General features: G+C 40.8%; 1 protein-coding gene across 2 annotated transcripts in view; it reads right to left on the reverse strand.

Annotated features, from left to right (window-relative positions):
- Positions 1-24694, reverse strand: part of zormin — a 260665-nt gene that overhangs the window by 186690 nt on the left and 49281 nt on the right. Inside the window, exon 1 of one of the 2 annotated variants that reach the window (XM_071587299.1) lies at positions 12049-12908. The exons of the other annotated variant lie outside the window; for it this stretch is intronic. Within the exon in view, the coding sequence (XP_071443400.1) occupies positions 12049-12282 (234 nt within the window). The 5' untranslated portion in view covers positions 12283-12908. Of the gene's footprint in view, positions 1-12048; positions 12909-24694 lie in introns of those variants that run through there. 2 annotated transcript variants of the gene reach the window in all.

Raw genomic sequence — 24694 nt, forward strand, 5'->3', positions numbered from 1 at the left:
ATTTAGATATAAGGAAAAGGGATCTACAAGCTTATAAGGTGCGAGAGATATGAGAAAAGCGGGAGGTTAAATGGAAAGATTTAAAATAATCGGCCAAAATATAACGGAGTTAAGATTCTACTCTACCAACTTCAAATGTTTACTACTCTGTCAAAATAAATGAAATATCTTGTCCTGAAGAAAAGAAAAAATCAAACCACACATGGTGAAAGTAGCGGGTGGTGTTGCTAAGTTCAAAAATTTTGCCTTGGTTCCCTACCAGTTTCTCCAGATTGCCCCGGAGAAATCATAAAATCTCAGATCACGCATCTAAGATCGTTAAGATCTAAATGAGCACGTCTCATGTCGCGCTATAAGACAACTCCCATCTTCTTGTCACTTGTCGCCGGAGACAACACGCGCCACAAATACGAACGCACAAAAGGGTCCACGTGCCGTGCATAGTTAATGATCCGATGACTTGCCACGTCCTACTGCTGTCCTCAAAAACATTCCCAGGAATGAAATCAGCGCAATTAGTGAAATTAAACCACGATAACAACACGCACAGGCATCGATTCCTATAATATGACTACATCGAAACTTCCCCAGGAGAAAGACATGATGATGAACTAAAAAGATAGGCAAAAATGAGGTATACGAGTACATTACATCCATATGGAAAACGGTCAAACAACAATAGTCAGTAATTAAAGAGTAACGCTTGAAAGATCAAACCGCTCGCCTTTCGAAAATCACAAACAATTACCAACCCTCAATATGAAGAGGATTGACGGCTGTAGGAATAATCAAGAGTATCAACGAGCGGAGGTATTTTGCTAATGCCTAAGAATTAAGTTTCCGAGGAGTAAAATCTGGTCAAAAATGAGGAAATGTTTCCTCAGCTGAAGCACACACAGTTTCATGCATGAAATAAACACCGGTCGCGAAAAAAATGTTTTAAATGGCTACGCGCCAGCATCTAAAATTACCTGAGGACGTCATACCACCTCACTGGTCCACCTTAGAAAGACGGGAGAAGGTGAAATAACCGACACGGCTGCCTTTGTGCTTTCCCTTCTGCTCAAATTCTCAGTATCTCTATGTCTACCTACCTCACGTCTGGTTCATCACATTCCATTAACTTCACTCCCTTCCCTTGGTTCCAAAAACGGTGTTAAAGTAAAGAGAATTCCTAAGCATCATCATTAGTTGCATGGAGAAGGAAAATAATTCCAATACACCTACAACGCTTTAGGCTATACACGTACAGCGGCCTTTCAGACTATATATAACTCAATAATGTCTGTCTGCAGCTTTATGATTAAATTCTGACTGCTCTTTGTTTGCTACCTGTCCTTAACTCCGGGGGGGCAAATGTTGGCCGCATTGGGTTGAAATGCCGTGGTCCTATGATGAGTGCAACGGAAGTTTTCATGAAGTGCTTATTTAATGCCATGAAATATTTTATCTACTCGAGCAGTAGGGACTAAAATTTCTCCGAAACAATGAAACTAGGGTCCAATTAGTAATTAAGCTAAATTCCCTTTTGACCTCTAGGGCATCCTGGAATCCATACGATACAAATTTGTTTTGTTTGTTTATATAGAAATATATATAAACAAACAAAACAAATTTGTATCGTCTGATTTGATTTGTTTATATATAAATATATATAAACATATATATATATATAAACATATATATAAACACATATATATAAACATATATATATAAACACACATATATAAACACACACACACATATATATATATATATATAAACACACATATATAAACACACACACACATATATATATATATATATATATATATATATATATATATATATATATATATATATATATATATATATATATATGCGAAGATAAATCTTCGAAAAAGATGTTTAAATCTGAATCAATTTCCAGTGATCCAAGAATTATTAGCCATCACAATACGCGGGGAAATAACCTTAAACAATTGGACCGTAAATTAATAATGTAGGAGGCGAAGAAATAGTTAACGCTTCAGCAATTTTGCGCCAGATAATTAACAGACCTGAGCAAAGATTACTTCTCATTAACCATGAAAATCTCGACTATTCCAATAAAAGGAGTTTTCAGATAAATCGGTATCGGTAAAAGCAAAAATTGATTCAAGGAGAAGTAGGATAGAAAACAAAATACATCGGAGAAGATGTTGATCAGACATTACCATTTTTATAACAAGGAATTTACAGATCAAATGTAAGAGAAAAATATTTTACCGATACAAAAATAATTAACAACTTTAACCGGGTTCAGAAATACAACTCTGCGTTTTTCCCAAAATGATAGGAAAATACTTAATTACCCTGCAACTGCTATTTAAATATCGAGTATTAAGAGAGAACAATAAAATATATTTTACTTTACTATCAAATTAAAGTCAAAATAAAGAGATCACCGACGAATTTTATTCGGGGAGCAACAAACGAAGAAAGGCCACCCGCGTGACTGAGATAACGCGCGTGGCGGTGTCTCCTCAGCCCTTGACAAATAACCACAAATAATAATGACTGAGGGCGAGGGATCAAACGATAACGATACGAACAGACAGAACCGAAGCCAAATGTATTTTAACACGGAGTCTTTTAAGTAATATTTCCGACTTTAACGGAAATACGGAATAAAACCGAGAATTAAAAATTTTTTCTAGAAAAATAAATCCTGTAAATACTTCGTAATACTGGAGTCTTGACGACGATTGACTTTCTTGTAATGCATATAAAAATCATAAATAAAAGGTCGTTATATCTAGGGCATACTCTGTAAATATTAAATAAGAGTTGCATTACAGTCCTGTGTAAAAAAGCACATCTTGTGCTATCAAAAAAATTCTGTTTGGGAAAATTATTTAAAACTTAAAAAAACGTCCACGTATTTCTACTCCCTTAAATTCCCTCTAAGTGCATAATGAATAATTTAAAGATACTTCCATTTCTGTATAATTTCGAAAACTTTTCCAAGCAGTCTCGCAATTTTTCTAACTTTGTCTTGGAGAAAATGGTAAGAATATTCAGCAAAAAAAATTAAAAACATTTAAAACAAAATATTGCTCCCCTAAATAATTATGTGGTATGAATGAACTGTAATTTAAATTGACTTGGGCTATTATTTCATTTTAGCAGTGAAAAATGATGAAACTAATACTTGCGTTGAACTTTAAATCGCCACCGGTATTCAATTCATGTAAAATCAGCACAGCTTCATAGATGGTAGGACACCGAATTTGAACGACCCGAATAATTACATTGTTCCCGTATTCAAAGAATTAGCATATTTCTGAATAGGTACACACTGTTGGAAACATGTTTGTTCAAAGACTTAAAAGAGATTCGAGCCTGCTCATTACGCATGAACACATCCCAACAAAAATTATATCGAACATATACGCCCACCTTAACCTTCTCCATGAACTGAAATGAGCTCGATGCGAACAAAGTGATTCAATAAAACAAGGATAGAGCTCAGATTCATAATTTATTATGGTGAGCAGTCATTATGACGGTGCCGCAGTTTGACCATCGATGTCGTCCGACAAAAAGAAAGCCCTGCTAGGAAAATTAAAAACCCTTCGTCGTCTCGAATGGTGGGGTACGGGGAAGCGGGTGAGGCACATGACAAACGCCGACGAGTGGCCCAAGTCACAAGAAGCAATCGAACGCCGGATGCGGAGCCTGGGCGACACGGCGCACACACTCACACGCAAACACAAAGGCACACTAGGAAGCCGAAGGGAAGCATGGATGACTTCGCGACGCGGAAAGCAGCCCGTGTAAATAACTCTCGCACTCCCACGTTTTAACTTGAATGGTAGTGAGAGCACGACGTCTGACAGGCCATCCCCAACGGAGGAGACTGGCGAAACGACCCCGTGGGGAGAGGGCAAGTCAGGAGGGACGGATGGGAAACACAAGAAGATGCTAGGGTGCCCGAATACAGGTTATAAGCCGTGTCAGAGACAGGAATATCAATATAAAATGAATCCAGTCCTGCATTACTTTCTTTAATACCAAGAACGGAATCTGTTATGCTTTCAAACCGGAGTCTTCGAAAAGTTACGGATGATGGAGTGAAAAACAAAATGTGCAGAGATAACATATGAAGAACGAAAAGACAACTCGAAAAATAAAAGAAATCATGTTGGTTGTACCTTCCTGCGGCGGACATCCATTCATTATGTCGGACTTTCCCGAGCCCATTTCACTTCAGTGAAGATCAGGAAGCACGCAGGTAGTCCCCGGGAGGGCAAGGCCACAGGTACAGAACGCCTCAAAAACAAGTTAAGGTGAGTCGAAGTAAAAAGACGGGGAAAGTTATTCAATTCACATACTCGAAATAGGTTCAAAGAAGGGAGAAGGATTCATAAAAGGTCGATTTTCTCGGAAATACGAGATATTTTCTCGTATAAAGGATAACATTTTATGGCATAACTTCTGCATTAACTGGGATAATTGTACGTCATAATACTGTAATATTTAACTATATGCAAAGATTGCAAGAAACACGAAAGAAAAACAGCGACGGTCATTGATTAAAATAAAAACACACGCTAATATACTATGAATAACACACCCAGTAAAAATGGTAAATAGTAAGACATTTCTTTGAGCATCCATTTTTTCAATAAGATATACTAGTAATTATTTAAGAGCATCATAACGTCCATGGATGGCATGGATTTGAAAAAGTATCTTCCGAAATTTTTCTCTGCAATCAGTCAAACAATAGAAAATAGAAGGGCTTCCACTCACAACACGATCCCTTAATGAATTGCATTTACGCTTGGAAGACCGAACCAAAGAAATTCATCGGCAATAGACGCTAGTAAATGGCTCTCGGGTTTTATCAAAACCCTGCAACAAAAAAGAGACTGAAGGACTGTTATGATTATAGTGTCAGGGTATTCCATAGTCCGATCGTAGCAATAGAGAGAATTTTAAGCGATTCTATAGGAACCAACCCTGACGATAAACAAGGAGTCGAAATTATTGGCACTTAAAGAATGAAACGCAAGTGAACGAGTGACCTGCTCAGTTCCCAGCGAAACAGTTGCCGTAAGACTGAGCCGAGTGGGGAGGACGAACGGGGAGGGAGGATGGCACGACGGGAAGCCTGAGGTAACTGGAAAGGAAAGGAAGAGTGGGGGAAGTTAGGGAGAAGAGACGTGGACGACAAGAGGGGAATGAGATCCCCTCGAGTGAAAGAAGCGAGCACCTTCAGGATTGACTCGTAAGATAGGGGACGGAGGGGAGGAACGGTGATGTTCGCGACGGGGAAAAAACTACTTAAATGCATACAAATGGCCGCGGTTGACGGCATGAGATTATTCTTCCAGCTAAGGGAAGGATGTTGGGGGAGGAAGGAGGGAAGGAGGCGTGTAAGCTCAGCCAAAAGGACCTCGAAGAGGCAAGGCGCGTCGGAAGGAAAAGGGAAAAAACCACCCCCTCCGCCACCTTCGCACCTCTCACCCTTTCCCCGTGCTCTTCCCCGTTGGAATTTTCTTTCGCGACGCTGAATGGGCAAGAGGGGCGGGGATGGCATTCTCCCTGTCGGTGGCTTTCTCACCATTTCAGCGGCTCAATGACTCCTCGTACAGTTGGTTGCCCGGTGAGTAAAAATCCTCGATCCACTTCGACCTTCGCCAAATCTCTTCACGGGGTGAGGACTCAGGAGTTGACGTCAAATCAAACGCGAAAGATTGTCCATCAGAAAAATCCCGATGAAAATATGACGCTACTTCTCAACCATCCTACTCTAATACCTATCGACTTACTTTCTATTCAAATTAGCCACTTTTGATAAGCTGCCAAGACACGTAATGAATCAACGCGGAAAGGACTGTAAGGACGTTGTCTACGCCAGAGATTATCAATGGAAACACTCGAGTACACGAGTAAACCAATGATAGTCGACTTGGATAAAAAACTTGAAAAACGGAAATGTCGAATCGATCATCGTACGAGTGAATGCGCTTCAACTCAATAGATAAGACACTGCGTAATGGCTTGATGATCATCTTCACGGAGAAAATATATAAAGAGGGGAAGGATACGAATTCCGACACGGATGATAAAAAGGCCTAAATGAAGCCTAATATGGAAAAACTGAAGCATATATTCCGAAACGCGTCCTCTAGTCCAACTGCCAAATATCTAACTTGTATTGCCTGGTTAACAGGCTCACCTGTTTTTAAATCGAGATAATCAATCTAAATACTGCTTTTCAGAAAATGCATCCTTTTCCAATCTGAAGACATCAATAAATAACTCATACAAGAGCTGTGAGTGGTTGTAAAGATATTTTATTTCAGTCCCATGTTTCCTAATCTTTTCACATATACCTACATGAATGAAGTAGGAATTGAGTTTGTTTGAATATCATTTTAAAAAGCCAACACAGGCTAACTTAAATTTATCTCATTATGCCAAAAGACCAAACACCAACAATTGGTGGCTTGGAGGGGAGGGGACCCTAGCAGCTCAGGCGGGTACACTCAATTGGTATGCACTTCGGAGGGCAAATTTGATTTTGCGAGAACAATTTCAGCATTTGCCCCAGGCGCCATAAACCCTCCATGGCACACTAGCACACACAGACGGGCGAGGGTCAATGCTATCTAGTACACCTCAGCTAGAGTTTGTTGGTTTAATCGTTTGGTCTGTCATAACCCCCGATCATTTTCCTATGAATATCCCCCAACCATACCCTTTGCTCACCATTAAGAGTACGGCTGGGGTTGATATTTTCCCATAGCACACTTGCTATAGCACTCTATTTAATAAAATATCAGGCTGCTATGGAGTCTTCAGTATCTCATCTGGTCCTTCCGCCCTCCATAATATACGTATTTCTTTTATCCGATTACAATAAATCATTTGAAATTATCAAGCATCCACAAACCGATTAAATTTAATGTTAAACAAACTGCCACGTTTCGATTTTTACTTGCTTCAGTTTCCCTCTTCACCACGCCCCCCTCAAGATCGAGTTCAGTATGGCCTCCATAGAAATAGAACTCGAACCCCCCAACCGAGAGTCATCAACGAATCAGTCCATTACATTTAAAATCCTGGTAACTACATGCTTTCTGAGATAATAAAGACGGCGAAAAGTCGTTTCAAAATACTTTTACCTAAGAATTATAGGAGCAAATATTTTCATATTCTCGAACATTTAAATTTCCAGCCACCAATAATATTTCAATTTACTTTCAGAAATTATCGAAACACTTTTTCACCGAGAGATTTCGCAACACATCTGAAACCCACCAGAAGTTTAAGTTCCGGAACCAATTTCCATATATTTAGACCAGTATCCATGGCAGCAGGAGCACTCAACCAGTTTGCTGAGTGCGTCACATATACGTATAATAGCTTTGACACACTCACAAGGCGAAGTTCTTTTACCCCGATATAAAAATATGAAGTTAGCATTACGGAAAGCAGATGGAGAACCGTCAACCGTTCCACAAGGAACCACCACAAGGTTCCACCGGACAATCGCAGGAATGCAAAGGACCCTGCTTTTTGGACAAAGGAAGAAAGAGGGAAACGACCACGCGGATGTCGACGACTCCTGCCGTGCCAACCAAACCGTAGGGCCATCAGACTCTTCACTAAACCCATAATTCACCACGTAAGCAGGAAAAGTTAACATGAGGGGAAAGTGAGTCAAAAGTACGAGATGATGAATAAATTGAAGGCGTGACGCGGTGGCGGGAACCAAAAGCGCGTGGTCTCCGTGGGAGACGACAAATGAACGTGGGGAATGCAGCCACGGGGCCGGCCCCTCCCCCGCCGGCAATGCATTATGCATGGATCCCTGGAGTGAGCCTCAGGATGCATGCTGGATGCACCGAGGAGTCGGCATGCGTGGGAAGGGCGTCCCCACAACACTCCTCTCCCCGAAGACTATCTTCCGTCCCCATCGACGGCCCATGCGTCTTATTCCACGTCAGCCCCTTCACCTCTCCGCCCCCTTCCTCAACAAACTTCTAACTGTGCATCCTCCCCTCCCCCTTCGCTTCCAACCCTTTCCTGATTGGATGGTGTGATGGGTGATAAATGAAAACATAGGAGAGAAACAAATGGCGTGACGAACTAGATCCAGGACAAAAATACCCAAAGATTGAAATTAATGCAAATTTATCACAATGCCGGAATGAACGTCATGGATATTCACGTATTAGCGTATTCAATATTTAGCATAACTATAATTACGATTAACTGATCGGATTATGGTAAATCCTGTAGGCCATCGCTGATATTTTGTGAGACGCACTGCAAAATACCAAAAGCGAGCCCATAAAATATTAATATTTTCGCAGAGACAGGAGACCAGAAATTGGTAAAGTCAAAGCAACGCTTTCTTAATTATTTTCTAAATCAATTGTGCACTCTTAACACTTGACAGTGCTGAAGGACATCCTGGAAAAATTCAAATCATACCACCTTATAGTTAGTTATTAGTTATATCGTGTGATGGATTGATGATAATGCGTCCATTAAAATGAAGGGGGAAAGAGGGTGAAATCCCCGACAATAATGGGCGATTTCTCTTTGTGATTCAGCCATTATTGAAGAGTTTGCCTATGCTTAGACCTTTCCAGACTGTCTGGGAGAATGAATGCGTCTCAATGCAACAATTTCAGAGTGTAAAAATCATTCACCTGGACTGGGATACGAACCCAGATCCCTCAATATCCGGTCGAGTGCTTTAGCCACTTAAGCTACCGAGGCGTCCTCTTAAACTCTGAAATTTTGGGGCTTTTAAAGGAACTAGATGTTGTGACGAAATACCGTACATACAATGTCACAGGCATTCGTATTCGTGCGCGAGGCGCCACTGTCCACGAGGTTAAAGCCAACTTTAAACACTTACGGTGTTTACACTTTGACAAATTCCAAAGAAACTGCGGGAGATGCCGCAACAGTAACTTTTAACGGAGTCATCCGCTAATGTGCATTTCAATGCAACAATTTCAGAGTGTAAAAATCATTCACCTAGTCCAGGTGAATGATTTTTACACTCTGAAATTGTTGCATTGAAATGCACATTAGCGGATGACTCCGTTAAAAGTTACTGTTGCGGCATCTCCCGCAGTTTCTTTGGAATGAATGCGTCTGTTACGGAAATTTAAAGAGGCCACTGACCGGGTCCAAAATGAACTAAGAAAGTGATACTACATTATTATCTCTGTTCGCATCCATCCACCCGCCAACAGTCGAATCCTACATTCCATACTCCGGTTCGAGAGATAATTTTTTCTGCGCAAATGGCTGAGCAAAAAAAATTGAATCTCCCGTACAGAACGACACTTCCTCGGAAGTCGATAATATTTATTGACATTGTCCCTGTTGATCGCGGAAGAACCTAATGACGAGACTATCTTATCGGATAAAGCAAAAGATAATGTCCCCGAAAACGATTAAACCGATGTCCCCGGTAGTTCATTCTGGAACTTGTTAAGTTCCGAAGTGTCTCCCAAGCAAACGTCTAGTTGCAATCTCCTTGGGAGAGATATAATTCGAGATTTATCTTTTTCATTTTCATTACCAATCTGAACTAAGGACGCGAGGACTTTTAAATTAAGAAAAAGTCACGTACTACAAATTTAAAAATTCAAGATTATTTGGCGAATTATCACACGGTACCTAAAATTGAACAATGTAATTGACGACAGAGCTTGGAGTAAAAGTAAAATGAACAGTTGCCGATACATTCCATCCACAAGTGCGGTTCCACCGCCACATAACGACCACATACGTACCAATACGCGCGATACAAAAACGTGAAAGGAAATAACTTTTTTAAGTCTCTTTTTCTGTGATGAAAGGAGAGGCTAAGAAGAATTGCTCCCTACCAATGGCGATGTGCGTTAGAGGCATAACAGACGTAAATCACATCAGGGATGGGAAAAAGAAACAACCTAATGTGTATACTAAATTTAGCATTTGAATACTTCGTGAAAATACACCAAATGGAATACCAGCAATCCCAATAGAGATTCATTAAGTACGAGGGTCATCCGGAAAGTAGTACCCGTTCGTGAAATAAAGACACAAAAGTAAATATTAACAAACATAAAAAATTTTATTTGAAAGAGGATACTTTAAACTACTTCTCAACATAATCTCCAAGCAAATTAAGGCATTTGTCATAACGTGTGACAAGTTTCTGTATTCCTGCTGCATAGTCCTTCGCCGCCAGCTCATTGAGATACGCGAGGGACCCATCTTGCACAAATTTTTGCATAATGCAGATGGTGTTTAACAATTTCATGAACAATTGTTCGAGAAACATTGGGAAAATGCTCACAGATGTCATCAATTGTGACGCGCCGATCATTCCTCACGAATTCGTCAACTGAGCTCACCAGTTGGTCTGTAATGACAGACGGTCTCCCCGAACGCTCATCGTCGTGTGTGTTCCCCCTCCCCATGTTGAAGTTGCGACACCACCGCCGAACAGACGACTCGTCCATTACATTGTCTCCATACACCTCCTTTAATTGGCGATGAATATCACATGGGCGAACGTTTCTTGCATTGAGGAATTTAATCACTGCCCTCACTTCACAACTGGCGGCGTTCTCAATTTTTTTAAACATTGTAAACAATCACAGAAACAACACAGGCAATGCTAGCGTCACGCAACTTGGCTCAGAGAAGGCAGACAAGCCACTGAAGCTATCTGACCTCGTCCAGCGGCTACTCGCGTCGTCAGCACTTCATGCGGCACGAACGGGTACTACTTTCCGGATGACCCTCGTATTTATCAAAAATATTTCGAAGGCTGGTTGAAATAAGACTTCGAACCACAGCAAGAAAAAAACTTAACTCCAAGGAGGGAAATCACCCGACAGCGATTTTTTTAACACGCATAATCTGCAAATTAACTGCAACACCGACATACGAGTAGAGTGGAACGAGGTTACAATATTGACGAGGGCGGGTACAATACGCGAAGAAGGTGCCGGAAAATGGTGGGGCGGCGGGATAAGTTGTGGGGGAAAGAGGTTGGAGACAGAAGGAGTGGGGGGGCGCCAGAATTCACACGCGAAGCATGAGGGACTCGGGCCTCTTGTGTGGGCGGCGGCACACCAAAGGAGCGGTGACGCGTGCTCAATTCAGTGCTGCCACAGTCAGAGTTCATACAACAGGCCAAATGGATGCCTTGCGGTAGTAAGAGTTGCCCGATCCAATCAATTAATTCTCCACTTCTATGCAGGGCACTTAATTAATGCCATCTTAACTTCGCACATAGGGAAGTCCAAATTCGACTCCATACGCAGTCGATTCTACTCGTCCCAATAATCTTTACCCAGAGTTACACTGCGAAAACCCTAAATTATTTTATAGCACCCAAATTTGGGTCTCACATTCATTAGCATGTAGGGCTCCTTCTCAACTGGCTGCCCCATCATAAATTATACGCGAGGGCACGGGTAGCTTCGATGCCAACGAATTCTAAACACTATATAAATTATCGGATGGGAAAGTCCAATATTAGGACGTTTTTACCACGGAAATGACCTATTTCTCCCTAGCGTCCCTTTGTGGACAGTAGCAGGGATCTACGGAGAAGAATACTCGTAGCTCCCGCTCGAATTGGGACAGCAATGACCATTCGCGATGTTAAGACTGATACTTTGAATACACGACTCATTTTAAGAACTCAATCAATCCTTCCATTCAATGCCACTACGATTCACATCAATAATATTGAGAAATTATCTCATCACTAATATAGCAATCATATTTCTTCTTAAATAGAGGTATAATTTCATAACGATGATAAAAGAAATCGTGAAAATTACTGACAAAACCGCGAGGCCGACTAATACCTTCAAAGATTTTTATTGCAAAAGTTTGTCCAATCGTTCACCATTTATTTTTTGACAGATTGATACCGGACAAAAGGCAAATTGACCTGGAGAAAACACGAATATTGTTATAGCGGGTGGGGAGAGGGACATCGAGTGCATGGTTTAATTCCGCTTAGAGAAACGCGGTGACACCTACTTGAAGCAAGGCTATGACGATCCTCGTGTCTCCACTTTGCACGGCGATGGTGCTGATGGTGGTGGTCGGGGGGTTCTTGGAGCCGAGTGGTGTTTCCCCATGGTGACCGTTGACGATGGGCATCCCGCCTCCCCCATCGGACACCAAAACGGCCCCGCCCGCCGAAGAGGTCGAGGACAGGGACGTGCGGGGATGCGTTGTGTACACATCCGATGAGTCCACAGACTCCTCCATCGGAACTAACTTAACTAGCTCCTCCTTTTATTCACTCCCTCCAGTCACTAATTGAGTTTCCCCGGATGCCAAAAAAGCCCCTTGCTCTTCGGGTCGTTGATTAACAGTCGAGTTTTACAATTATATCGGTCGTTCGGTGTAGATCGGCTTACCTATGCGATGATTAATATTTTCGGTAGTCTGAAGGGGCGGCGAGGCGTCCGGATCTTCTTTCCCTCCCGAGATTACGCATGGGTCCGATATAGATCCACTCAAAATTTCGTTTGAGAAAAGAGGGTGAATGGGTTCAATGTTGACGGGGAAAGACTCCGGTGCAGCCTCGTATAACTTAATCCAATCGTAAGAATTCGCTTTCTTCCTGGCATACAAGTTCTTCAGTCCAAGGAAATCTGTTTCCGGTACAAGGGGCGCCGGCACTATGGAAAACAGCACAGAACACAACGTACACAATTTTTTCCCGATGCTCACTCGGGCCGCTTCCCTCCAGTTGATGGAAAATCCAGAACCCTACTTGGCGAGATGGAAATAATTTCTACTGGGTAGAATGCCTTCTCCTTCACTTGGTCTTATATTCCATAATGATTCAACTGGCAAAAGCTCTTGATGATTTTTCCCACTTGATGATGTAACCCCTTCCACCTCTCGAATATATAGTCGTTTGCGGTCTCGGGTTCTTTTTTTTCTTCGTTCACTCCCACCGACCTTCGCCGAGTTTAGGCAAGTCAGCGAAAATAGAATCCAAAGGCGAAGCAAATTTCAAATGCAAAAAACTGATGATCACGTCAGCTTCGGGCGCACAAAAAAATGACAAAATTCGTCGTTGCAATACTCTGTTTCACACGATTGCTATACTTTTACCCGAAAATGTGTTATTGGTGGGATGTTAGAGAAGAAAGAAATTTGTATCTAATGGTCCTGCAGTCCTTCTACTCCCGAACGGCAGTAAGTGGCCTGATACTTTTTTTGCACTGCAGAAAACGAATCACTTCCTTGGCTAATGAAACTGCGCGCGCTCCCTCGTCTCCGGTCCCGCCGGCATACGCTTCCGCCCTCTTTCGTTGAGTCTCTACCCCTCACTGAGATCCAACGTGCCGTACTCGGGAATTTCTCCTTCTCCTCTCCCCTTCCTTTCTTGCGGAGGTCGCCGATGTTCACCGAAACCCGCCGAAGGACGCCGGGCAGCATGGAATAAGCAACGAAACGAAAGCGCGAGGACAAAGGAGCTAGAATAGTTATACCGCCAACGATGATAGTTGCTGAATATATTTAAAAGGTCCTCCGCCTCCCTCTCGCCTGCTGTGATATTTATAATATACGGAGACCAACACATCTTGCAGAATGCGCACATTTCATAGAAGTATTTCATTTTTTCGCTGACACAAGAAGTTGAGCACTAATGCAGACATTTTTGCTTTCCCATTCCTTCTTAAAAAAGACAACAGGATTAATCACTTTTTTTCGCCTGTGCGAAAGCAACGTTTTACCAATTTGATTCACAGCACGTGAAAATGAATTAGTATAACTCAAATACGTGCATACGTACTTCGGCATTTGTAAGTTGCATTTCAAATTCGCAATATTTTTTTCAATTTCCAAACAGTACAGATAAACAGCGGTAACTTACCGCCAAACAAATGGATCGGTAGGTTTAGACAAGAAGCGAGGAAAAATCTGACGTGGGGAAAAACACCTAAATTTGCACAAATGGAATGGAAAAAATTAAATAAATGCGGAAGTATTATTTATACATTTAAGCTAAATGACTCACTTGTGCTGTGACAGGTACCTTTTAGATTTGCTTTTAAAAAGAGCTTTAAGAAAAACAGAGATTACTTCTTCCCATCGCATCTTCTCCGCCAGCCCTCTTAAAAGGGCTGGTGGAAAGGTTCTAGATCTAGCCATAGTCACGAAATTATTTCTCAGAAGATAACATAGGCGATCATTCTGACTCAGTTGGCAGAGCAACGTACTCGGTACACCTATGATGATACCACACCGTAACAGCTACCTGCGCCTATCTTAGAAGGAGGATATTTCCAGTCCTTAACGTATTTCGGAGTAGGGCGATCTGTGTTTACGGTTTTGACCAATAAATGAACACTTTTCGGACAGGCTGTGCTTGAATTGATGGACGCTATTAGAACCTGGTGGCTAACCCAACCAGGTTCTAAGCAACGAAATAAATAATTATTTTAAAAGTTTAATACGTCAACTCCTAACATCATCTGATGCGGCAACATTTAGACCGATAAGCCTCTGTGGACGTGAGGCTAATTCGCCAGCCTCATAATTAAGAACACTATGAGATTATTGATAGTTCCTGCGATTTCGTTTGCGGTAATTTCAGATTGCCATCCGTTATACTAGTGCCGTTCCTTCTCTTTTAGATTGGAATTATGTGAAGGAGAAAGGAATGGAATTTCTTGTATCGATCTGTTCGACAAGTTGCCTTCATTTGTACTCCCGTCCGCCAATATAATGAGGAATTAAATTATTACCTCTGCGTTAAAAACGATTGATCTTATTTCCTAATAGTATAAGCGATGCATGTCATCAACGAAGTTCCAGCAACTTCCAGCCCAAGCTATAAAATAATGATCTGTCGCTTTGTGCTCGTCCATAACGATCCTTCACAACAAAGGAAGTTTTCCAATGCATTTCGTTGGATTCCGAAATTAGATACTTCTGAACAGGGTTTCAAATGTTCGATGGGTGAAGTCTTGCCAAAGCGAAATAACAACTCTCCTTAACATTTTTATTTGGAATATTCTCTCAATATTCGTTCGATACAAAAATTTCAGTGAAAAAATCATTCATCTTGAGCGGGATTCAAACCCGGATCCATCGATATCCGGCCGAGTGCTTAAGCCAGTTAAGTCCACCACCTCGTCCCCTTCGAGGCGAGGCGGAAATTTGTTTGATAGTTTCCATAAAAAGTTTTCTTTCGCATACGCATGTCCATAACATACTTTTCCCAAGTTATGCCCGATGCCAGTGTGACTACCAATTATTTTACTTTACTAGTCATTATGTACATCGGTGGTCTGAAAAGTTTCCGAAAATTTCTCAGCAAACACAGAAAATTCCAGAAAAATTTCTGGTTCTTTATTAGGTCGGAAACTTTTCAGACCACCCTTGTATATCCCTTTACGCGTAAAGGTGTATGGATTTCCTTAAGCAGAAATTCGCCCTTGCGACTCGTTTTCAGACTTAATTGGACACCCAACTACTGGCACAGCGCAATATTGTTGATATCGCTAGAGTCTCACCGTTCGATTTATTTCTCAAATCTTGGTAAAAATGACCCTATCATCGGAGTTTAGTCAGACGTTGCCCACTACTTCATAATTACAATTGCTGACACCAATGAGACAAAGGAGGAGATTCGATCACGCTTGTCTGCGGGGCGATGGGGGCTACAATCACAAAATAAGAACTTTTTCCGTAATATTTTTGAAGTACTACTTCACGTTTGTGGACAAAAAGAAAATCTCGAACGCATCGACTACTATATTCAAGACGGCAATGTAGGGAAAATGAGATTCGGCTCATGTAATCGATCACATTATAGTGGGCAAGACTTCATGGAACTTACTGTGCCACCACTGTCATTTGTGTCCTTATCTCCCAAGGCGGAGAGAGGACGTTAGTAGTCTCAACGAACCTGAAAACTTCTCATTAATCGCAACCGCTACCACTGAATGTTAGGATCGTGAGAAACGGGAATTTGAACATAAATTTATTTCTCTATATCGTGTAAATATCCTTAGCGGCTATATCTCTCAGCACATACATTTATGATTCATGTAACTCTTCTTTCTTTGGACGCTCACCTATCGTGTTGGCAAAACACTGCCCAAAATACTGGGGAAAATATCCGCAATAAAGAAAACGAAATTGCTTAAGAGAGCAACATCCGAAGGTCATGGTATATACAGCACCCATCTCCCTCAGGAACTGGAATATTGAAATCCTAATTGAGACAATAATCTAATCACTTTAACAATCCCTCTCACCCTCAGTCTCTTCAATCTAATTCTTAAAAACATTTCATCACTGTTGGCTGTGTTTGCAGCTTTCCATTTCCTCATTTCACCTTCCCAGCCATTACGACAATTAACTATCCCTAATGGAACACACACTTTGAAAATTTTGTTTGGATTCAAAGGTTCAATTGCCAATATTGCCACTGGGTATAATTAATCCGATTAACAAGTGTAATTTAGAAATGTATATAATTCTGATGCTTAAATGATTATTCTGCGAAATGATGAAAAAGTAAACAGGTAACCGGGGCAACAACGGAAGTAGTGGTCTCGGAAGCGGCAGAATGAACAGTTATGTACCCACAGTTGTTGCGAAGTGAGAAAAGGCTGGGTTTTCTACCCCGATAATTTCATAACCATGTTTTTGCACCTCTAACCTCGTAACATATACATTACACATAGCCTTTTTTCCAGTTAAAATCTGGGTTTGGGTACCGGTACCTAAGTACCGAGAAATACTTAGATTCTTGCGAAAAGTACCTGCGACTGAATGTGTACATGCATGACCTAGATATGCGTACAGAGGTAACGGAACCTAGTTTTCTTACCCTGGTTATAACCACCGATCTTACATTCATAATGGCTGAGGCCATCGTGAATGAATACTGTAAAGTAATACTTCGCCCTTAGAAATCAATTTTAATGAGCTACGGTTCAAGTCTTTTCCAATCCTCCACACCTAATGATGTTTGCCCTGGTTGATACCGGAACCCAGGTAGCGTACAAATACGTAGGCTTTTTTGCACCGGAGTGTAGTATCGGTATGCATCAAGTTTTGTTGCCTTGAGAGCCAGCCATGATGGAAGGCATCGGTCTATTTCTATTGCCAAGTAGCGCAAACGTCCAGTGCACATTGAGTTATCTCTGAAGGAAGATGTTGCAGATGTGAAAAATTTCATGCAACCTGACCGCAGTCATCAAAGCACTTGCAAGAGAAATAATACCAATAGGATTGAAGGCTATTTCCGTTAGTTTAGTTCAAATTTGGAAACCATTCAATTTGTGCTCAGATTCTAAACTATGTGGAAATTACAATACATTTTCTGGTCTAAAGAAGTCTTCTTTAGGCAGTGCTGGTACTAAAGCTCCACGTTTTCCTGTAAAATATAACCTTATTTAATAACCATAGTTGTTGAAATTTCTAATTGAAGACTTTTTTCAAATATTCAAGAACAAATGTGAATACTGAAAATAGTTTATAGAGAAATTTTTTACGCGAAGCATTAATCTAAGCAACGTAATTAGAAAAATCATTCGAATTACGAAACAACACTGAACATTACACGAATAGGAATTCGCATTAGTGAGCGATCAAATGTCGAACGCGTTCCATATTTTATGGCATGACTAATGTTTATATGCATTCAAACTAGAACTTTGAACAATGGCTCTGTTTACTACATAACTATGATATCATGGAAATGTGGTGGCTCTGAGATGTTGTTCTCAGTGTCTGCTATTGATTTTTCGTGTTGGTGTGTTCTGCGTTAGCTTCTTGACTCTCATATAATTTTACTACATCAATGTGTTGGTAGCCTAATATTTTATTTCTTTACATCACGCTCGGAATTTATCATTTAACTTTTAGGACTGTGCACTTCGAATGCGTTTACGTAGCACAGGCTAAGTCAAGGAATTCACTGAGCGCTAATATCTAAAGTACAGTCCGCTACACTGTACGCATGTAATAAAAGATTCATCAGATAAGTTTTCAGATTAAGAATAATATATTTTTTCATGGAAAATGTTTTCACCTGAGATTAAATCATTTTTATAGGTACAACATAAATCACCAATTTGGTAAATTGCTAATGGCAAATAGCCCAATTGACCCCATAGCATATATAAAAAGTTCTACAGCAGATTTACGTGGCACAGCGCTAGTTATTAATTATTACCGTTATAATTTGCGATTTCCCTATTACTTTGACTATAAAGACACCCTTTAACTCGTTCTTCTGCCAAAGCAATTCTTCGGGAAGATTACTGCAGTAAATGATGCATTCCTTGACCTTGAATGCTCTTGATCAGGCCCGCAAAGAGAACTGCAGATGGAAAGATTGGGCTCTCTTATTTACAGACTTCTTGTCATGTTTAATGGTTGCGATAAAATGTTTATTAATAGACAGGCTTCAGTGGGAAAACGTGCATATACGGTCGGCTACGAGATGAAATGGATGCGGCTACTTTTACCATCGCACCAGTCGCATAGATTATGTCACCATTTCTATATACCCACGGTTGTCAACCTGCTAAAAAAAACGAAGTTTCGATATAAATACCACTGCCATGGCCTCATCTGCACGGAAGACGCTATGCCACTTCCCTTATTTCGAAACAGTTAGGTTGCCTAGAAATCGACCAACAACCGAGCTACAATGCAGTCGATACATGAGTTAACAGAGCCATGCTTTCAGCGCAAGCAAATTGTCGAATTAATTAGCCAAGACTTTTTCAGGTCATCACGTGAATCAATTCACCAACTAATTGGCACGCGATCAGGCGTAAAATTATACTACGCGAAACCGAACTTAAAACTTGATCTGAATACCTAGATTGTCCCCACTATAACTAATGGCATTTCACGAAGTACTGTGTCATACGACTGAAAGTTACTTGATAATATGTATTAATAAGCATAATAGGGCTAACATTCCAACATATACCGGTATATGCTCTAAAGTTAACTCCTTCTACACTAATAATTAAAAACTATGTCATAATCTAGTCACTAAAAATCCTAGTAAAAGCAAGGTTTGTTGCAAGAACTCGGTACTAACAGGTTGACTGGTGGGACGAAAACATTGGATAGTCGTAAGGAAGAGGTTGCTGTCGTTATCAACCACATTCATGCAGGAATAATTCAGTGCTTGTAGAGCCTCCAAATAAACTATAGTCCAAAGAAGAGATGCATATAATTACGAAAGGTGGATATATGAGCTGGGTCCTGCTATGCCCCTGAGGGCACTACTTGTGAATTTATTCTAAACCTATTCCCCAGTCGTGTCGGCAATATTCTACTGGCTGCTAGTCAACTGGACATCAGCATTGTTCAGATAGCAGTGTCGTAGAAGTGTATTAATTTTATGGAAAATTACAATAAGTTTTTTTTAACGCTTGCGACATTTTGTGCAAACAATGTACAAATAGCTGAAAACTCATTTCTATTATTTCAATGATAATCAAGTCACGTCACTGAAGTTTTTAAAGTTTATAATTTGAGGAGGAATGAGGCATGGTTAAAATGATACTTTTCTCCCTCGTTCTGTATCCTCTCCCATTTCTGAGACGCAACACGCACCCTTTGATTTTTTACGTTTCACGACTGCGACAGCCACGAAAATTTGTTACCCATCCATTGATTTCATAAAGTACAAAAAATGAATCTCGGGGTGTGTGCAAGCATGGGAGCAAGCAAGCATATGGAGAATCAAGGGATATAAATTGTACTTTAAAAAAATTTATGATCATAATTACATGACAACCCCTCCCCCCTCAAGCGAAAACATGGGCAACACGTTGGCTATAGATATGGGTAAATGCTGTCCATCCGCGAGACTTCTTATCGCTCTCCCCTTCCGTCTCCTAACCCCTTACAAAACCCCAGAAACCATATCTTCGTTTTACGCTTAAGGATACAATTCCCCACCCCAACACACCCCTCCATCCCAGCCTAAACGATGCCCCCACCGCGGCACCCACCCTTTCACCAACACCCTCGCCGCTTTCAGGCCGAACACTCTCTCCCTCCCCCACATCTGTCCATCCCTCTTCAACCCAAACAGCCCCATCATTCCCCGCCCGCTCCCTCCTAAGTCTCGGGCTCGGAAAAACGATGGTCGTCCGCTTTCCTTCCACACCGGGCCACTCCTCACATCTTTTTGCGGCACGTGCCAAGAATAGAACTAGTCCCCGCGCGTGAAAGGAGGGGCGAGGAGGCGGTCTGTGGAGGGAGCTGGGGTCTGTGGAGGAGGTGAATCCGGAGGAGGAGTCTTGGTTGCGGGACTAGGCGAGTGGGGAAGAGGCTTAGATGATGAACTCACGCACCGGAACGTCCGACTGCAGGTTTGTGTGGCTGGCCCAGCGTCCAGACCGTACTCAAAAGGATTCGTTCGGTGGGAACGGGAAAGCGATGAGATCAAATTCGGGAGGCGTGGGAGCGAAAATTTTGAAAAGGGAGGAGACTCATTGGCTCGTTCCTATCCCATTAAATGGCGTGGTTTTAATCTAAGATAACATCATTCGGGGCTATTATATCGAATTGCGATTTAAACAAACAAATTATGGGCCGGGCAGAACAGTCATCTAACATATCAAATATAAACCTCTGAATCTCCTTATTCTCTTTAAAATTAAAAAGTGACAAATGTGAAAAGAAATTATCACACCGAGAGAAATCTTTAATATTAAAAGAATATTTTTTATCCAGTCTTCTCCCGCAAGGTAGTGAGACAATTCTGAAAAAAAATCTTTTTCTCCTATGAAACGGGTAAACACAGTAACTGCATAAAAAGATACACGCTTACAGATACAAAAAAGAGAAAGTAATGATGCCAACAAAGTTATCCAAAAAAAAATATCTCTATGCTTTTCAAAAAAAATGTCTCAGGCGTAACTTTGTGGAATTTGCATAACATATTGAAATGTAATGAAATAATTGACTTTGTAATTCCACATACTTTATTTAGAAACACGACCCAGGTTTCGACGTTGAACGTCATCATCAGACCTGATGATGACGTTCAACGTCGAAACCTGGGTCGTGTTTTTAAATAAAGTGTGTGGAATTACAAAGTCAATTATTTCATTACATTTCAATCTCTATGCTTATCTCGATAATTACATGTGCTATGCAATACATGCTCACGAAAACATTTCGCTACAAAGTTGACGATACAACACATACACGACCCTCCAAATGAAATTGAAAAATGTTTACATCAATCTTTTCTTCCAACTGCATGGTAATTTGCATGGGGAAAGTATCGAGGGATAATATGAACTGGAGGGCGATAAACAAGTGAGCAGCCGGACCATTGGCGTGTGAATGGAGGTCAGAGAGGTCTCCCATTCCGTCACGATATTTTTAGAAGTTAAGACAAACAGCGCATGAAGCAGAGGGAAAACCAAGAAAGACACATTTCCAAAACTGGGCAGTTGACCGGATGTATAATTTAGAGTACCCTTCCGCTCGTATCCTGACGTACCCTGGTAAAGAATACTTCCATTATTTATTTTATCCAAAACACAGCTTTTATAGATAAAAATTTTCGCTAATAGTCACAAAAAATACTCTCCCGAAAATATTATAATTTCCTCTACACCATTTTGGTTACTGTGTACGGTGTTCCACTACTTACAATGTGAAACGCGAGTAGAAATTCCATCCCTGAAGCGATTAATCGGAAAATGACATTCTATGAAAAGTGTAAAGAGAAAGACCAGACGCCAATTTATGCTCCAATTCCACTACATTCGTTTCATCAATCGGTTCAGAAAGTGCTGTACTAGCTCTCCTCTCGGACTATACATTTACATAACAAAAGGCATTTCAAGTATCAGAATATTATTACCAAAAGGGAGATTTGACAATTAAGACAAACATAGCTATCATTGAATGACGAACATAAGCATGTATGCGCACAAGTGTTCGTATATTTATTAACACGAGCAAACGTACATTCATATTAATATACGCATATTTATGAACTCATATTTGTTCATGCTGACTTGTGCCCTAACGGCCCCCGCCAAAAGTCGTCGTGGTAGTTTTCGGGCTATCATGTACATATTTTTAGATATGCCATACGGCATCAAGGGGGATCGAGTAGACTATATACGATTTCAAAAAATGCTCAAGTATTTGCCAATTATATTTTTACACTAAGTTCGCACATGACACAATTTTCTTCCAAATAAAATAAGTCCCTGAAAAACTTTGCACAATTTGTCATCCTCACTTGCCATGCTTCAACGCTCCTTTGCCACGCTTCGTCGCTCACTTGCTTCGTCACCTCCAGAACTTCCAACAAAAATCCTCACACCGGAATGGACTACTTCTTAAGCTTCACCCGTGGTATTCCTTGGAGAATAAACCTTAATTTTCTTTGATATCACAAAGACTTCGAATTAATCCGAGTTCATTATGCCTGAATTACCTTATACGTGTAGATATACGTGTAGATATACGTGTAGATATACGTGCGTGTAAAAGTATATGACCATTTATAGAAGATTCCCAGCTTTCCATACCCTTTCCCAAAGAAAACTTCTCGGATGTAATAAGCAATCAGTTCTTCATGGAATGAGCAGGTATTCTGAAGACCAGCTGACGGAAAAATATTTAAAAATTACTCCACCCCTATGGGTTAAACAGATAAACCAGCAGTCGCACGTGTGAAGATAAGTTCCAGACGGAAACTGACGAATCCGGGGCGTGCTTTAAGTATGAGGGTGTGGATGGAATTGGAACAACTGGTTGAAATACAGCAGCTGGGCTTCTCCTTAAATTTTTTTACCTTAACGTTTCGTGCAAAGTTTTTGCCTACCTCTTCCTTTGCTTGCCTTTTCCCTGCATTCGCTATAATTTTCTCCTTTACGTTTTGAATATCCAGAGGAATCCCAATAACCCAGCCATTGTTACTTTCCCGTTTTTAAGCTCAGTATCACTGCTTCCATGGGCCTCTCCTTCCCATTTTCAACAAAAATTTCCTCGTCTTGAAATTCATGTACATATCCATTCCAAAACGATCCCAGCTGAACTACAAAAAATGGCACACACCTACCCTTTATTCAACAGAGCTCAAACATTCTGTAAGATACACATAAATAATAAGCCAAAGGAAATTTCAAATTATAATGAAAAATAATCAAATGTTTTAAACGCACAAGCACGCACAGCAATATACCGCACTTTTTTCCAGTACGAGTGTCATTAATTAAAGTGCCAATAATTATTATCACTGCTGAGTACCTACACTATTCGAAAAATTAACGCTCTTGCCACTAATTCCATACACTAAACTTGGTACATAGTAATAAATGTGATGCGAGTTTCAGGAGGCAATAAATTATTCAACAAACACCCTGGAGGAAAGAAGCGCTAAATAATGGAACATTTTGAACCGTGTTGCAGATTCTGCTGTTCAAAAACCATCTCAAGGCACATTGCACAACACTATCAAAAATAATTCAAACGTTGAGCAGCGAAAAACGTCGCAGAATTTCACTGCTTGTCACGTAAATCCACACGCTTCTTTCGGAATACAGTAAAGAGCTCCGTATTGTGTTATTGAATATTTTCATTCAATAATGAGTACATTTCTACAGTTATAAATCGCGGCATATTTTTAAACAGCGACGAAAAATATTTAAATCCGCAACAGTTTTACTTTCATTCAAAGGAAATACATCAATGATGCTGTGATTCATTAAAAACCCTGATACCTCAGGCCAAATTCCCATAATTACTACGTAGACTCATTAATGTGTGAAGTGCAACAAACAAACATTATTTCCTCAGGCCTCATTGCTCATTCCTTCTTGCCGTGCTCCCTCAATTGTATCCCTTCGCGGTCATTCGCCTCTTCCAAAATTTCCGCCGAAATGATTATTATTCGTAAAATGCCCGACAGCGACTTCCAAGAAAGTTTGAGTCAACGCCGAATACGTAATTCTGCCAGCCGACCGGGGCGAATCCCCTCCTCAATCCTTCCTACCAGTGGCGCCCAGATGAGTTGGTAGCACCAATCCAAGAGCAGGGCTGCAGCAGGTGCGCTAAGGGAATGATGTCACCCAGACTTCGTTTTTCTTCCCGAAGACAGGTTGAGAAAAGGGGAGTGACCACGTATGTCCACAAAAACAAAGGTACACCAGGCAAGAGTAAAGAACTTCTTGGGAACCGGTTTCAGTTGAAGATCTCCTTTGAGTGCTCAGCTCGTCTTATCTAATAAATTCGAAAGTGGATGTAGCGTAAGTCTTCTGGACATTACGACTTGGAATAATCATAAGGGAAAAGTTACATGCATATTTCTTTAAGGATAAAAGGAAGAGTGAACGCTGTCACTTTCTCCGTCTTTTTTTCGATTTCCTAACCTCGTAAGCTGTCTTCACCCAGGAACTTCTGATAGCATGTTTTCTCTAACAAAAGGACAGTTCCTTCATCGGTCGAATGAGAAACGAAACTCTCACGGGCTACTAGAAAGTGTGTTCTATCATTGAGACGGTAGGGGAGGACCCGCCTTCATATAGATTTTCAGATATCTTCATAAATTTCAGATACGCTAACGATTTGTTTGGTTAACCGAACCTTTTAAACCTCTCAAGAGTATAAATTAGAAAAAATTGACATCCATGTAAAAAGAGGA

The sequence above is a fragment of the Hetaerina americana genome, unplaced genomic scaffold (genome assembly GCF_022747635.1).
Source record: "Hetaerina americana unplaced genomic scaffold, ioHetAmer1.1.p SCAF_3, whole genome shotgun sequence".
Lineage (NCBI taxonomy): Eukaryota > Metazoa > Arthropoda > Insecta > Odonata > Calopterygidae > Hetaerina > Hetaerina americana.